The sequence below is a fragment of the Bos taurus genome, chromosome 3 (assembly GCF_002263795.3).
Source record: "Bos taurus isolate L1 Dominette 01449 registration number 42190680 breed Hereford chromosome 3, ARS-UCD2.0, whole genome shotgun sequence".
Lineage (NCBI taxonomy): Eukaryota > Metazoa > Chordata > Mammalia > Artiodactyla > Bovidae > Bos > Bos taurus.
The window spans coordinates 77,961,027-77,977,277 of record NC_037330.1 but is presented as its reverse complement, the minus strand read 5'-3'; the positions used below and the strand labels follow the sequence as shown (position 1 = coordinate 77,977,277).

Genomic DNA, 16,251 nt, shown 5'->3' with positions numbered 1-16,251 from the left:
GGACAGGGAAGCGGGGCATGCTGCAGTCTGTGGGGTCACAAAGAGTCGGACACGACTTAGCGATTGAACAATACTCTTCTGTTAGATTTCCTTCTCATTTTGGTCATCACAGAACATTCATATAGTTCCCTGTGCTATACAATAGGTTCTTATTCAGATCAGATTAGATCAGATCAGTCGCTCAGTCGTGTCTGACTCTTTGCGACCCCATGAATCGCAGCACGTCAGGCCTCCCTGTCCATCACCAACTCCCGGAGTTCACTCAGACTCAACGTCCATCGAGTCAGCGATGCCATCCAGCCATCTCATCCTCTGTTGTCCCCTTCTCCTCCTGCCCCCAATCCCTCCCAGCATCAGAGTCTTTTCCAATGAGTCAACTCTTCACATGAAGTGGCCAAAGTACTGGAGTTTCAGCTTCAGCATCATTCCTTCCAAAGAAATCCCAGGGCTGATCTCCTTCAGAATGGACTGGTTGGATCTCCTTGCAGTCCAAGGGACTCTCAAGAGTCTTCTCCAACACCACAGTTCAAAAGCATCAATTCTTTGGTGCTCAGCCTTCTTCACAGTCCAACTCTCACATCCACACATGACCACCGGAAAAACCATAGCCTTGACTAGACGAACCTTTGTTGGCAAAGTAATGTCTCTGCTTTTGAATATGCTATCTAGGTTGGTCATAACTTTCCTTCCAAGGAGTAAGCGTCTTTTAATTTCATGGCTGCAGTCACCATCTGCAGTGATTTTGGAGCCCAGAAAAATAAAGTCTGACACTGTTTCCACTGTTTCCCCATCTATTTCCCATGAAGTGATGGGACCAGATGCCATGATCTTCGTTTTCTGAATGTTGAGCTTTAAGCCAACTTTTTCACTCTCCACTTTCACTTTAATCAAGAGGCTTTTGAGTTCCTCTTCACTTTCTGCCATAAGGGTGGTGTCATCTGCATATCTGAGGTTACTGATATTTCTCTTAGTCATCTATTTTATATATAGTAGTGTTTATATGTTAATCCCAATCTACCAATTCATCCCATCCCTCCTCCTTAGTGACCACAAATTTGTTTTCTAATCTATGACTCTGTTTCTGATTTGCAAATAAGTTCATATGAACCATTTTTCTGGATTACACATATTAGTGATATTACATGATATTTGTCTATTTTTGACTTACTTCATTCTGTATGACAATCTCTAGGTCCATCCATGTCACTGCAAATGGCATTGTTTCGTTCCTTTTTATGGCTGAGTAATATTCCATTGTATATTTGTACCACATCTTCTTTATCCATTCCTCTGTCAGTGGACATTGAGGTTGCTTCCATGTCCTGGCTATTGTAAAGAGTACTGCAATGAATATCAGAGTATATGCATCTTTTCAAATTTTGGTTTTCTCCAGATCTTTGCCCAGGAGTGGGATTGCTGGGTCATGTGGTAGCTCTATTTTTAGTTTTTTAAGGAACCTCTATACTGTTCTCCATAGTGGCTATACCAATTTACATTCTTACCAACAGTGTAAGAGAATGAGAGAGACACTTTTACATAGGCACACACAAGGACATGCAAGAGAAGGTTCATTGCATCCTTGTTTGTGCTGACAAAGAGTTGGAAGAAAGCTTGTCACTTGGAGACTACACAAAGAACATGTTGAGGCAGTAATCTGAAGGAATGAGCTTGATTTTCATATAGCAGCAGAATAGAAACATATTGTTGAGTGGGAAAATAAAAGTTAGGAAAAGCACTAGATTTACTCCAAATGTGTTTCAGGAAAATACAACACACAAACTGAAAGCAACACTAATTCTCAAGGACACATATATATGTAAATAAACATATAGAAGGTAGATTAGAAGGATGCATATTATAGATCACTAGAGCAGGTACCTTTGGGGACACAGAAGTGGAAAGTGAAATGGAAGATGAAGGGGAAATAATTCCATAAATAACACTACACAGGGTCCTGGCACCGATGCCTGTTCTCCAAGAACTGAGAAGCTGGATGAACAAAATCTGTGAACCTGAAGTCCTTTAAAAGACGTCGGTTATTGCCACAACTTTGCTGGGTTGGGTAGTTGTTTTTTATATCTGTTTCCACTGTGATTTTGTTTTTTTTTCCCCCCCACCTTTCCCCATAAAGAGTTGCTGGCTCCTCAACAGGTCTTGGCAAAGTCAGAGGGCATGGACAAGCTCATGGTGACGTGGACACCTCCAGAGAAAGCTACCGCTGCTGTGCAGGAATACGTGGTGGAGTGGAGGGAGCTCCACCCAGGGGCTGGTATGCAGCCCCCTCTTGGCTGGTTGTGGAGTCCCCCCTACAGACTGTCTGCTCTGATTTCAGGTACTTAATATTCATCTTCCTTTTCAAGGGTTACTAAGTTCACGTTTTTCAAGGAAACTTCAGGCAGGAACCCAAAGCCATGCTCTCAGTTACAGCTGTGTGAGAAGAGGGGCAGTGATGACCTAGAGCCCATCAGGGTGCACCACTGCAGCCATAGAAGACCCATTGATTGACTAAAACCTCTAGGATTTATTGAAAACTCATGTGCCTGGGACAGTGCCATATATGATGAGTAAATAATGAACCCAACAAGCATGGCTGAGAGCTAAGTAGTAGCCAGTCAGTGTGATGGACACCTTACATTTGGGAGTTCATTTAATTGTGAGAAAAATCATATGTAGCAAGAGTTATTTCCCCCATTATTACAAATGAGGAAACCAGGAGATCTTTCATTTCCAATTCTGCTGCTTATTATTTGTGTGATAATAAACCCAGAATTATCTATATGACAGTTGGTTTCTCTCATACTCAAATTGCAAATCTGTCAGTGGTTACATATATCAAGTTATGGAAAGCATCTGAAAATGCATTCAAACAATTGGACAGAAGTTAATCAGTGTTTTTTTTTTATTTCATTTTATCTTTGGAGTACATCTTAAATTTCTGTATCATACAATATGAATTTAAACTGAAAAGAAATTTCATAAATAATCATTTAATCCTGTGCATAGGCAACATTGTTGTTATTGTTGTTTCATCGCTAAGTCGTGTCTGACACTTTGCAACCCCATGGACTGTAGCCCACCAGGGTCCTCTGTCTATGGAATTTCTCAGGCAGGAATACTGGAGTGGGTTGCCATTTCCTTCTCCAGAGGATCTTCCCAGACCCAGGGATCAAACCTACGTCTCCTGCATTGGCAGGTGAATTCTTTACCACTGAGCCACTCGGGGAGTCTATAAGCAACATTGGACAATTGGAAAACAAGGCGGCCAAAGGCTTGTTTATCCATTTTGATAAATGATTGCAGTGGTGTGTGTCTTCCTCCTATCAGAGTCTGATGCTTACCCTTCTGCTGTCATGGAAGCAGTCCCTAAATGGGGCTTATTATTTCTAACCAGTGAAAAGAATCCTTAACCTCTTCTGTCAGAGAGATCTAGTCCTAATCACACCGGAGGTGGCTGACATATTTGCCCAACAAACATTAAAGGGCAACATCTCAAGTTCTTTATTTTTTTCAAGTTCTTAATTACAAACTCTGAAGTCTTACTCTGTGAGCCACTGTCAGCTTCTATTATTGTTTTGTGTTTGAAATACTCAAAGGCCTCCCTTACTTACCAATGAATGTTACCAAAGACCAATTAGTGGGAATTTCTTATTTTAATTTTCCCGAAGAGAAATGGTATTATTTGCATTCTAGAGTTAAGCTAGTTAGATGGTCACTTTTTTGAAAATCTTCCAGGATGAATTTTAACGAACAAGGCACGTGTGTCTGTGTGTGTCTGTGTGTCTGTGTGTGTGTGCGCACACGCACATGTGCTGACACATTCAGAAGCTGAAGCTACAGTATTTTCCGCCTTCTGTTTTTCTCCTACTAATTGTTATTCTACAATAAAGCAAAATCATCATAAGATTATTAATGCAAATCTAGGCCAGCAGATCACCCCAAATTATTTTTTTTATTTATTTTATTGACATATAGTTGCTTCACAATGTTGTGTTAGTTTCTACTAATAGCAAAGTGAATCAGCTATACATATATTTCTATATTACAGGAAACCTGAATGAACTCCTTGGCCAACCCAATATATACCCCTTCTTTTTTTTATTTCCTTCCCATTTAGGTTACCACAGAGCACTGAGAAGTATTCCCTTAAAATGTTGATAAATGTGTTTTCTGTATGGCAGTGATGTGTTAATTTAATGTGTTAAAAATGTCAGTGTGATTTTTAAAGTATAAGTTCAGCATAGTGATGAAAAGTTCTGCAGCCAGATTATCTGGATTTGAGTCCTGGCTCTGTCACTTATCAAAGTGTATGATCCAGGGCAAATTAACTTCTCTGTGCCTCAGTTTCCTTATCTGGAAAATGGGGGTAATATTGCCTACCTCACTGGGTTATTGTGAAGACTAATTGAAGGAGAAAACATTTTTAACAATACCTAACACATTTTAAGTGCTCAATAATCTAGCTATCAGTATTATTATTATATGTGATGGAGCTAAGATTTTATAGGTTTTGAAGCTCTAAATCCCATAATATTTTCATTACACCATGACAACCATTATACCTGTCCAGGAGGATATACACATCCTGCTTAAGGAGGCAAGATTTTCACAGATGAAAAAAACAGAGCATGGTGCATGATACATGACCCAGTCCTTAACTGTGTGCCTCTTTTAGAGTCTGGCTACTCAGACTTCTAGTGGGTTGTGTTCAGTTTTAATCACGGTACTTAAAGAGAATGCTGCCTGGATACCCCCGTGAGCATCAGAGGAAGGTGAGCAAGCCTTTAGGGTCTGGAACTTTTAATGGGGAAAGCATTTAGTGTGTAGGAGAGTGTTCTAGATTGGGGTGGGAGGTGGTTGATGACTCTTGCTGGCTTCGATATGTATGTAAGAAAGGGTATGTGTCCTTTGTTGTCTGGAGAGCAGAATGAAGGCCCTCTGCATAAAAATTGTAAGAAGACAGATGTCAGCTCAATTTTGAGAAAGTACTTCCCTTACAGTTGATGGTCTCTAATAGGACAGTTGTTGCCACTCAAGGCAGTGCATTCTCTGTCCCTAGAGTTGCTGAGGTGGAATCAGTGTTCCTTTAAGGGTGTGGTGTGTGTGTGTGTGTGTGTGCGTGCTCAGTCATGTCTGACTCTGTGACCCTGTGGACTCCTGCCAGGCTCCTCTGTCCACGGGATTCCCCCAGCAAGAATACTGCAGTGTGTTGCCCTTTCCTCCTCCAGGGGATCTTCCCGGCCCAGGGATCCAACCTGCGTCTCCTGGATCTCCTGCGCTGGCAGGCGTATTCTTTACCACTGAGCTAACTGGGAAGCCCTTTATGACTGTTATGTCCATCAAATCAGACGAAACAGTAGATACTGAACTCTAAACTGCTATGTAATTATAAACACTTATTATATTAGGATTTACCCCTTTGGGATAGTTTGAACTATACAGTCCCTACAGATCTTTCTTTTAAGAAATTCTATTAATTCTATACACAGTGCCTAAAATAAATGACAAGAGAGAATTTTTTCCATACTTAAGAAACTAAAATGTTCTTAAGCACTTCAGACATATTCATTTGAATAAAAGCAATCATACTGGATGAGATTAACTATTAATTCAAGTCATTCTCCTACCTGAAAACACTTGATTAACTGTGAGTTTGTTTTGACGTAACAGTCGCTAAGAGTCGAACACGACTGAGTGACTTCACTTTCACTTCACTTTTAGAAATAAACACTTAAAACTTACCTAATTCATACTTATCATGAATTCAAAGTTACCCTCTCCAGTCAGTAAGATAACTCATTGCCATAAGATCCTTACCAGTTTTTTCCCAGCATCTAGCTGGGGCAGAGTTGGGTGCTTTGGAATGGGCTACAGTGAAGTTCAACTCCTGGATTATAAGTTGGTGGGGTCTAGGCTAGAGACTGTCAGTCCTGTCTTGTCTAGGTGAAAACAGTTCTGACCTTATTATATAACCACTCCTTTTACAGATAACGTAGACATCATGGTGTCTAGAAAACCTTCCCTCATGCCTACCTATTGGGGCTCATCTTCTGTATGCTCCCATCATACTTCCTCTATGATTGCCTCTCATTGCTGATCATTTAGTGTTTGCCTTCTCCCAGATTTAACAGGTGAAATTAGCTTTCTGTGAAAACCACTTGAGAGACAGTTTATGAATAGGGAGACAGAACCTTTGCCTAGGAGTGCCAGGTGTGTGTGCATGCATGGGAGTCTTCAGAAATAAGCCTGGAACTCAGGGCCAGACTCTAAAAAGAAATGAAAATGTTAAGAGTATGGGCTTCATCCACCAGCAGCAAAGGCTAAGGAATTTCTGAGGTGGGGAGCAGACAGTGATTAGGGTGTGTTCGTGCCGGAGACCCAAGAGAGGCAGGTTTGATCCCTGAGCCGGGAAGATCCCCTGGAGTAGGCAATGGCAACCCACTCCAATATTCTTGACTGGAAAATTCCATGGACAGAGGAGCCTCCAGTCTGCAGTCCATGGGGTTGCAGAGTCAGACATGACTGACTGAGCACACATATACACACAAGTAAGAATTAGCCAGGAAAACAGGAGGAGTTCTTAAGGTCAGAATTGGGGAACAAGCTTGCTCGGGCTCTACTCTTCATAAAAAAGAGTCAGCTAAGTTATGGAGCCACATTTTCTTCCCTCCTCCACAAGTTAGTCACTCAGTTGTGTCGGACTCTTTGTGACCCCCTGGACTATAGCCCACTAGGCTGCTCTGTCAATGGGATTCTCCAGGCAAGAATACTGGAATGGATTGCCATGACCACCTCCACGGGATCTTCCCAACCCAGGACTGAACCCCAGTCTCCTGCATTGCAGGTAGACTCTTTACCATCGGAGCCACAAGCGAAGCCTGCCCTCCTCCACTAGGGGCAGGCTATTCACAAGAAGCCCAAAGTTTCTGATGCAGCAGTTCCCAAGGCCTCTGCCCTGAACTCACACCTTGCATGGCAAAATGCAACGAAACCGTTTGCCTAATGTGCTCATCTGGAACTCCCACCTGGCACTGTGGTTGATAGGTCCCTTCCAGAGCTAGCAACAGAGCTGCCAGGCACCAGCCCCTCCCAAATGAAGCAATTCCATATTCCATGTTGCCCTTTGGATTTCTGGGTCTGGATGCCACCCACAAAGCATCTTTAGATGACAGGGCTAAGCTGATTGCAGCCTTGTTCTACTTCACTTGACTCATGAATACGATTTGGAACTTGCCCATGGCATGAGTTTTTATCTCCTCATGGACAGTAGTAGTTGCACATTTGGGCTTTATGTACTGCCTACTTGCTGGAATATTTAAGGGATAATGGATTTTTATAGAAAACACACAATGTAGTAAATTATTCTGTGATATAAAATTCCTCTTCCCAAAAAGAAAATGTGAAACCCTAATCAACTGTCAGTGTAGGGGACCCGACCTACCTATGGCAGGGCATTGAACAATGTGGGAAAGAGTCCTTCCTCTGCCCATGTGAGACTACAGTTAGTTACCTAACAGAAGTAATCTTTTTCCTTTAAATTTTCATTGGGAGTTTAAAGATAAGTCACGGGCAGTATCTATGACAGGGGCCTTTTCTTTACAGGAAATTGACATTTGAGATTCATGGAAATAAGGAGTTTGGGCAGGGGAGAGTGCCAATAAACCTTATGGCTGACAGAAAACTGCAAAGTGTAGCACTTTAAAAGATAGGAAGGAGTATTAGCATCCCCAGGTATCTTCCCAGTCTTCCAAGCTGTGAGGCAACTGAGATCTGAGTGGAACATGGCGGGGGGACTGGGGGCTGGCAGGGCGGGGCAAAGGGGTAGATTACACTGAGCGGCACCCTGATTAGTCACACCAGAATGTGTCACCTACACTGCCCTGTCAGATCATGATAAGTATCTGGGGAATCAGAAGAGCCATTCAAGTGCTGTGCCTACAAAACATCACCCTTACCTTGCTGTAAACAGCAAATAATTTATTTGTAGAAGTCAAAGGTTTTCCTTAAAAGTGAGTTTTGTTTCAGAAGCTGTCTGTGTGGTTTTGTTTAAACCCTTGTTTGAACTGGAATAGCCTCTGTCTTTATGTCTTGCAGAAAACATAAAACCCTACATCTGTTATGAAATCCGCGTGCATGCACTTGCAGGGGACCAGGGAGGATGCAACTCCACCCGGGGTAACTCCCAGCACAAAGGTGAGTCTTGGGCTCTTTCGTCCAATTGTGCTCTAGTTTAATGGTTTGGATTTGGAGGGTGACAAAAGCCTCCTATGTTCTACTTCACAGCACCACTGAGTGGCCCCCACATTAATGCCATCTCAGAGGAAAAGGGGAGCGTTTTAATTTCATGGGATGAAATTCCAGCCCGGGAGCAAATGGGCTGCATCCTCCACTACAGGATATATTGGAAGGAACGGGACTCCAACTCCCAGCCTCAGCTTTGTGGTATGTGTGAGAGACAAAGGCAACAGGGCCTTTCTTGTTTAGGTGTTGGGAAAACACAAGCTGTGCAAGTGCTGGCACTGTACCTAGGACTTAGTAGGTGCTCAATAAATATGTGTAAAGTTAATTGAATGAAGAAAAGTAAAAGACATCTAAACACACACACACTCACAGTTACTGAATATGTGTTACATGCCAAGCAATGGAAGAAATAAAGTTAATGAATGAGGCTCTTAAGGAGCTCACTTATATGGGGACAGCATTTCAAAAAGCAATAAAGGCACTTGGATATCATTATATAGACCCTTGAGGTTTGTGGGGAATGCGTTTGGAAAACCTTTGAATCCCCACACTTGCAAATACCATCATAGCATGTTATTTTCTCCTTAAATGAATAAAATACAATTTAAGTAACTCCTTATGACCCATAATTATGCAATAATACTAAAGCAATTAAATTCTGGCTAGAGTATTATCTCAAGTGATTTCATCACTCATTCACTGAGCAGCTCCAAATCACTTGCCAGATTTAATGTTTTAATCTTTGATTTATGCAGTTTTGTTTTATTTTTCCTGGCTTGAACCTCCCTTTCGTATTTATAGGCAGCCAGAGTTCTTTCAGGAGCACGTATCATAAAGAAGCAACCATTTTATTCCTTAGTAAGAATTATTGGGTTCCAGAAGAATGTAACAAAGCCGACCTGCCATATAGGTGCCAGAGTGCTGCCTGCAGAATGGTTTTTACCTGGCAAACTTGAGGAACTGGTCCTCTCTCTTGACCTTAGATCTGCAGTATTGCTTTTCTAAAAGTTATGACTTTTAAAGCTAATTATTTTTTATTATATAAGTAATACTTATATATGGTAAAACCATTCAAATAGTTCAGAAAGATATAAAGTGGGAATTATCCTTTCCTCTATACTTAGGCTGTTAGTAGTTCTTCATGTGTTCTTCCAGAAGAAAATGCAATGCGTATACCAGCATACATTTGGGATAACCATCTGTATTCTGATCTGTACCTTACTTTGCCTCTCACTAGCAACTAAACTGGAGAAGGCAATGGCACCCCACTCCAGTGCTCTTGCCTGGAAAATCCCATGGAAGGAGGAGCCTGGTAGGCTGCAGTCCATGGGGTCACTAAGACACGACTGAGCGACTTCACTTTCACTTTTCACTTTCATGCATTGGAGCAGGAACTGGCAACCCACTCCAGTGTTCTTGCCTGGAGAATCCCAGGGATGGGGAGCCTGGTGGGCTGCTGTCTATGGGGTCGCACAGAGTCGGACACGACTGAATTGACTTAGCAGCAGCAGCAACTAAACAACAAAAAACATCAATCCATAGTGAGATCTTTCCACATCAGTCCATGTGGACTTGTCTCATTCTTCTTTTTAACAGTTCTGTAGTGTTCCACTATGAGACCTTACAACAATCTGCTTAATAATCTACAGTTTTTAAATGCAGCATATCACTGAATGTAGCTGCTCCCCACTGTCAGGGTTAGTCAGTTCTGAAATGTGCCCCCAGTGGTGCTTCATCAATTGATGCAATCCTGGGCCATTTGGAATGCTTCATGTGACATTTGCTCCCTCTTAAATGTTAATTTTTATAGAATTTAAACTGAGATGTCTATTTATAACAGATCAACATGGTTAGATAGTTCTAAAATCTGTTCTTGTAGATGTTGAAGAAATTACCTACCTTATTTGCAAAAAATCTGATGAATCTGAAGTCTGTGTAATGGTATTTTAAAATAAGTTTAAAAGGAAGAAGGTGCAGATTCAAACCCTATTTTGTACCAGTTTAGATAGTTTCCCTCTTAGCACTTACAGATGAATAAGACCTGTTCCCTATCTTCAGAGAGCTCACAGTCTACCCAGGGTGATGGAAAACTACACACAAGTGATGTAAATTCTTTAATCAAGGACTGACAACTGCCTGTTGCATTTGGCAACCAGAAATTGTTGGCGAATCCACAGGTGCAGTTTCCAGAGAGTGGTAGGAGGCAGTAGGTTGGGGAGGAGAGAGAAAGAAACCAGAAAGGCTTGACAACAGCAAAAGGAGCATGGAGTTCCCAGGAGGAAGGACCCTTGTCGTAGGTGTCTTCTGGCCTGGCCCCTGACAGCACAAGCAGGGTTCAGTAAGAGCACTTCACCCGGCCTGGACTGGTTGGGAGAGAGGCGTAGCGCTGGGGCGGGGCTTCCCCAGGCAGTTCCAGCACACTGCCACTCCTCTGGAAGCGTGTGGGTACTGCCATGCGCACTGCTCTACAGGCACACACCCTCTACTTATTATTACTTGGCTGTTTTTGCCAACATGAAGACAGAAGCCATGATTATTAGTTCATCATTGTTTCCCCCTTACTTGCAGTACAGCCAGGCATCCAGTAGGTGTTTAATAAGAACAGTATTTTTTGAGTAACAAATGGGTGAATACTGCCTTGCACTTTGTTAAATCAATGCAGATGATTAGATCAAAGCTAATTTCTAGTAACCATGCAACTGTTTTGCCTGGTGTGCTTCCCTTGTGGCTCTGTGGTAAAGAATCTGCCTGCCAATGCAGGAGACTTGGGTTCAATCCCTGGGTTGGGGATCCCCCTGGAGAAGGAAATGGCAACCCATTCCAGTATTCTTGCCTGGAGAATCCCGTGGACAAAGGATCTGAGTGGGCTACATTCCACAGGGTCACAAAAGAGTCCGACAGAACTTAGTGACTAAACAACAACAGTTTTGCCTGGTACCACTTGACCTTCTTACTGGCCACATTTCAGATAACTGGCAACCATTAGCCTCTAAACTGGTGCCTTTCTCATTTAACCACCATCAGCCTAAAGTTTCAGACCTAAGGACTGAATGGCCTCCTTTATCTCTGCCAGGTCACAGCCCAGATGAGGCAGCAGAACCAGTATTTCCTGCATGACTTCTTTCTCTCATTACTCAACTCAACCTATTTGCCAACCAGATTGCTGACACCATCACTCTCCTCCCTGCTCCTCCCATAACTTCTGTTTTTATTCTTCAAATATATACAATATATGCACGTGTGTGTGTGTGTGTGTGTGTGTGTGTATGTAAACATTTTTGGCCCAGAAAACTATTCAAACACCTTCCCTTGTGTTCCAATGTCTCATTTGACTCCCTGATGCTCACCATGCATGCTTTGCTGCAGCAAGATGAGCAGAAAGTCTCTCTCAAATTATTTTTTTAGTCCCCTGCCTTGGGAATGAGATACAATTTAGTTTAATCATATAGCTGAAGTCTGTGCAAGCAATTTCATCAGGTTGAAGTAGGGTTAGGAATTTTCCATGTGGTACTTTTTCTCAAAAGGATGGAAAATATAGGAATTGCTCTGATAGTCACAGCTGTTAAATGATCTGCTGAGGCCTTAGCTCCTTTGGGCAGAGTGAACGCAATAATACAGGGCTCCATCTTGCTGGTCACCCATAGTAAGCAGGGGTGTGGGAGTGTCATGGGGTCTGTTATCCCTAATAGTAATAGACGGTGAACTCGTTGAGGCATACTCTGTGTCTTAGTGTCTTGTATACATAATAAATATGTCTGACTGTTGAAGTAAATTCAGCAAGCAGGGGGAAAATCTAACTTGCCCTAGGATTTGTGTGTGCTCAGTCACTCAGTCTTTGTGGCCACGTGGACTGTAGCCCACCAGGCTCCTTTGTCCATGGAATTTTCTAGGCAAGAATACTGGAGTGGGTTGCCATTTCCTTCTCCAGGGGATCTTCCCGACCCAGGGATCAAACTGGCATCTCCTGCATTCGCAGGCTGATTCTTTACCACTGTACCACCTGGGAAGCCCCACCCTGGGATTTGTAAGCCCATAAATGATGTTGAGGCACACAGTGCTGAGTTCTGGTTTCCACTTTGATCACCAGCACATGGACAAGTCTGCTGAGCAAGTAAACTACACCTGTAGAAGCTCCAGCCTTAATTTTACAGTTCCCCTCAGTTTTTGAGAGCTCACTCTGAAACTCACACCCGGCAGATCCCTGGAGGAGGAGACTGCCTGTTTACTAAATGCTACCGACATTCATGTTTCTTGGAGGAGAAAAACAGCATCAACACATTGCTCAAAAACCAAATCTTCCCTGCTGAGAACCTGCAGGGGTGTTGAAAGTATAAAGAACTGACAATCTAGGCTTAAACTACCAAAATAAATCTAAGTACTATTGCTCTCATTTTTTAGATTTTATGTCAAATTGAAGCAGATCAAAGATTAAATCCACCAAGACCAATACCCAGAACTTATCAAAAAAAAAAAAAAAGGAAATCAGAATTAATAAATGTAACTTAAATGTCTATTTCATTAATTGATAAATGCACAAATTTCTAGGAAATAGAATTTCTTGAAAATTCTATTGAAAACAATTTGTACATTTAATTTCCTCCCCAGGAGTTCTCAAATATACCTGATAAATGTCAGAAACATTATCAGATCAGATCAGTCGCTCAGTCGTGTCCAACTCTTTGCAACCCCATGAATCGCAGCACACCAGGCCTCCCTGTCCATCACCAACTCCCGGAGTTCACTCAGACTCATGTCCATCGAGTCAGCGATGCCATCCAGCCATCTCATCCTCTGTCGTCCCCTTCTCCTCCTGCCCCCAATCCCTCCCAGCATCAGAGTCTTTTCCAATGAGTCAACTCTTCGCACGAGGTGGCCAAAGTACTGGAGTTTCAGCTTCAGCATCATTCCTTCCAAAGAAATCCCAGGGCTGATCTCCTTCAGAAGGGACTGGTTGGATCTCTTTGCAGTCCAAGGGACTCTCAAGAGTCTTCTCCAACACCACAGTTCAAACACATCAATTCTTTGGCGCTCAACCTTCTTCACAGTCCAACTCTCACATCCATACATGACCACAGGAAAAACCATAGCCTTGACTAGATGAACCTTTGTTGACAAAGTAATGTCTCTGCTTTTGAATATGCTATCTAGGTTGGTCATAACTTTCCTTCCAAGGAGTAAGTGTCTTTTAATTTCATGGCTGCAGTCACCATCTGCAGTGATTTTGGAGCCCAGAAAAATAAAGTCTGACATTGTTTCCACTGTTTACCCATCTATTTCCCATGAAGTGATGGGACCAGATGCCATGATCTTCGTTTTCTGAATGTTGAGCTTTAAGCCAACTTTTTCACTCTCCACTTTCACTTTCATCAAGAGGCTTTTGAGTTTGTCTTTACTTTCTGCCATAAGGGTGGTGTCATCTGCATATCTGAAGTTATTGATATTTCTCCCGGCAATCTTGATTCCAGCTTGTGTTTCTTCCAGCCCAGCGTTTCTCATGATGTACTCTGCATAGAAGTTAAATAAACAGGGTGACAATATACAGCCTTGACGTACTCCTTTTCCTATTTGGAAGCAGTCTGTTGTTCTATGTCCAGTTCTAACTGTTGCTTCCTGACCTGCATACAAATTTCTCAAGAGGCAGATCAGGTGGTCTGGTATTCCCATCTCTTTCAGAATTTTCCACAGTTTATTGTGATCCACACAGTCAAAGGCTTTGGCAGAGTCAATAAAGCAGAAATAGATGTTTTTCTGGAACTCTCTTGCTTTTTCCATGATCCAGCAGATGTTGGCAGTTTGATCTCTGGTTCCTCTGCCTTTTCTAAAACCAGCTTGCACATCAGGAAGTTCACGGTTCACATATTGCTGAAGCCTGGCTTGGAGAATTTTGAGCATTACTTTACTAGCGTGTGAGATGAGTGCAATTGTGCAATAGTTTGAGCATTCTTTGGCGTTGCCTTTCCTTGGGATTGGAATGAAAACTGACCTTTTCCAGTCCTGTGGCCACTGCTGAGTTTTCCATATTTGCTGGCATATTGAGTGCAGCACTTTCACAGCATCATCTTTCAGGATTTGGAATAGCTCAACTGGAATTCTGTCACCTCCACTAGCTTTGTTCATAGTGATGCTTTCTAAGGCCCACTTGACTTCACATTCCAGGATGTCTGGCTCTAGGTCAGTGATCACACCATCATGATTATCTGGGTCATGAAGCTCTTTTTTGTACAGTTCTTCTGTGTATTCTTGCCATCTCTTCTTAATTATAGGAAATAAAAGGAATTACTACAGCTAAATAATTTCAAAAGCAAAATAAAACACATTCTTTGAAAATATTTTTATCACAGAAAAAAATTTTAATATACTGTATATATTCTTTTTAATATACACAGTATATTCTTTTAATATACTGTGACATGGGGCCTTCATAAATGATAGTGTCTAGGGTCTTTTAAAGTATTAAGTACCAATGAATTAGGACTATTTTAAAATAGCAATGTGCTTTTCTTTTTCAATTTAAATAAAGCACTAACAAATAAATACGAATAAAAGCCCACATTCAAGTATCTCCTTTAATGCATGCCTTTCCTCCTTTATATTCCTTTCAGAAATTCCCTATAGGATCTCCCCAAATTCACATCCCATAGACAGCCTGCAGCCCAGAGTGACATATGTTCTGTGGATGACAGCTCTGACAGCTGCTGGTGAAAGCCCCCAAGGAAATGAAAGAGAATTTTGTCTGCAAGGTAAGAACCACCCTTACAGAGGGCCAGTCCACTGGATTCCTCCATAGGAGTATACCCCCATTATGTGATAAGGAGATTATCAGACTTTCTTTAGTTTATTAATTATTTGCTTGCCGCTACACCCTTGTGTTTGCCATGTCCTCTAAGCAGAGTGCCCTACCATTTCATTATCTGCTTGGAGACAGTCTCTACTCAGTTTTCAAAACTTAGCAAAAATGTTGCCTCCTCCAGAAAGTCTTCCTAAATGCACATCCGTATTTTCTTCATAATGCGCTACGCTTGACCCCTATTCAAAACTCTGAATCCAACAGGCAGGAACTAGTGTCTATCACTTATTATCAAGGTCTGGAACACCACCCAGCACATAGTACTTGTCCTCTGATTATCTGTTCAATGAAAGATGAGCATAATCCCAACAAGGATACAGCTCTTGCCTATTGTCCAACTCTTTGCAACTCCTTGAACTGCAGCACCCCAGGCTTCCCTGTCCTTCACTATCTCCCTGAGTTTGCTCAAACTCATTTCTATTGAATCCATGATGCTATCCAACCATCTCATCCTCTGTTGCCCTTTTCTCCTCCTGCCCTCAATCTTTCCCAGCATTGGGGTCTTTTCCAATGAGTAGGCTCTTTGCATCAGCAAAGTGTTGAAGCTTCGGCTTCAGCATCAGTCCTTCCAATGAATATTCAGGGTTGATTTCCTTTAGAATTGACTGCTTTTATTTCCTTGCAGTCCGAGGGACTCTCCAGAGTCTTCTCCAACACCACAGTTCAGAACCATCAATTCTTTGGCAGCCATCTTTATGGTACAACTCTCACATCCATACATGACTGGAAAAACCATAGCTTTGACAATATGGACCTTTGTCAGCAAAGTGGTATCTCTGCTTTTTAATATGCTGTCTAGGTTTGTCATAGCTTTTCTTCCAAGGAGCAAGCATCTTTTAATTCCATGGGTGAGGTCACCATCCACAGTGATTTGGAGCCCAAGAAAATAAAATCTGTCACTGCCTCCACTTTTCCCCCTTCTGTTTGCCATGAAGTCATGGGACTGGATGCCATGATCTTACTTTTTTAACAACGTTTGCATATCAGATAGTTATCATGCTCAAGGCACTGTGTTAAGCACTTTGCAACTGTATTTTGTGTGTGGGAAACTTTGCACAATAACCAAGTAGCTTAAACAACAGAGATTAATTTCCTCACAGTTCAGGAGGCTGCAAGTCTGAGAACAAGGTGTCAGCAGAGTTGGCTTATTTTGAGAGCTGTGAGAG

General features: G+C 42.1%; 1 protein-coding gene across 4 annotated transcripts in view; it reads left to right on the top strand.

Moving 5' to 3' along the window:
* IL12RB2 (interleukin 12 receptor subunit beta 2) overlaps nucleotides 1–16,251 on the top strand; it is an 87,153-nt gene that overhangs the window by 57,892 nt on the left and 13,010 nt on the right. For 3 of the 4 annotated variants that reach the window (XM_005204447.5, XM_024984948.2, NM_174645.3), the window contains 4 exon segments: nucleotides 2,132–2,332; nucleotides 8,092–8,190; nucleotides 8,281–8,439; nucleotides 14,841–14,978. In XM_005204447.5, coding sequence (XP_005204504.2) covers nucleotides 2,132–2,332; nucleotides 8,092–8,190; nucleotides 8,281–8,439; nucleotides 14,841–14,978 — 597 coding nt within the window. 4 annotated transcript variants of the gene reach the window in all.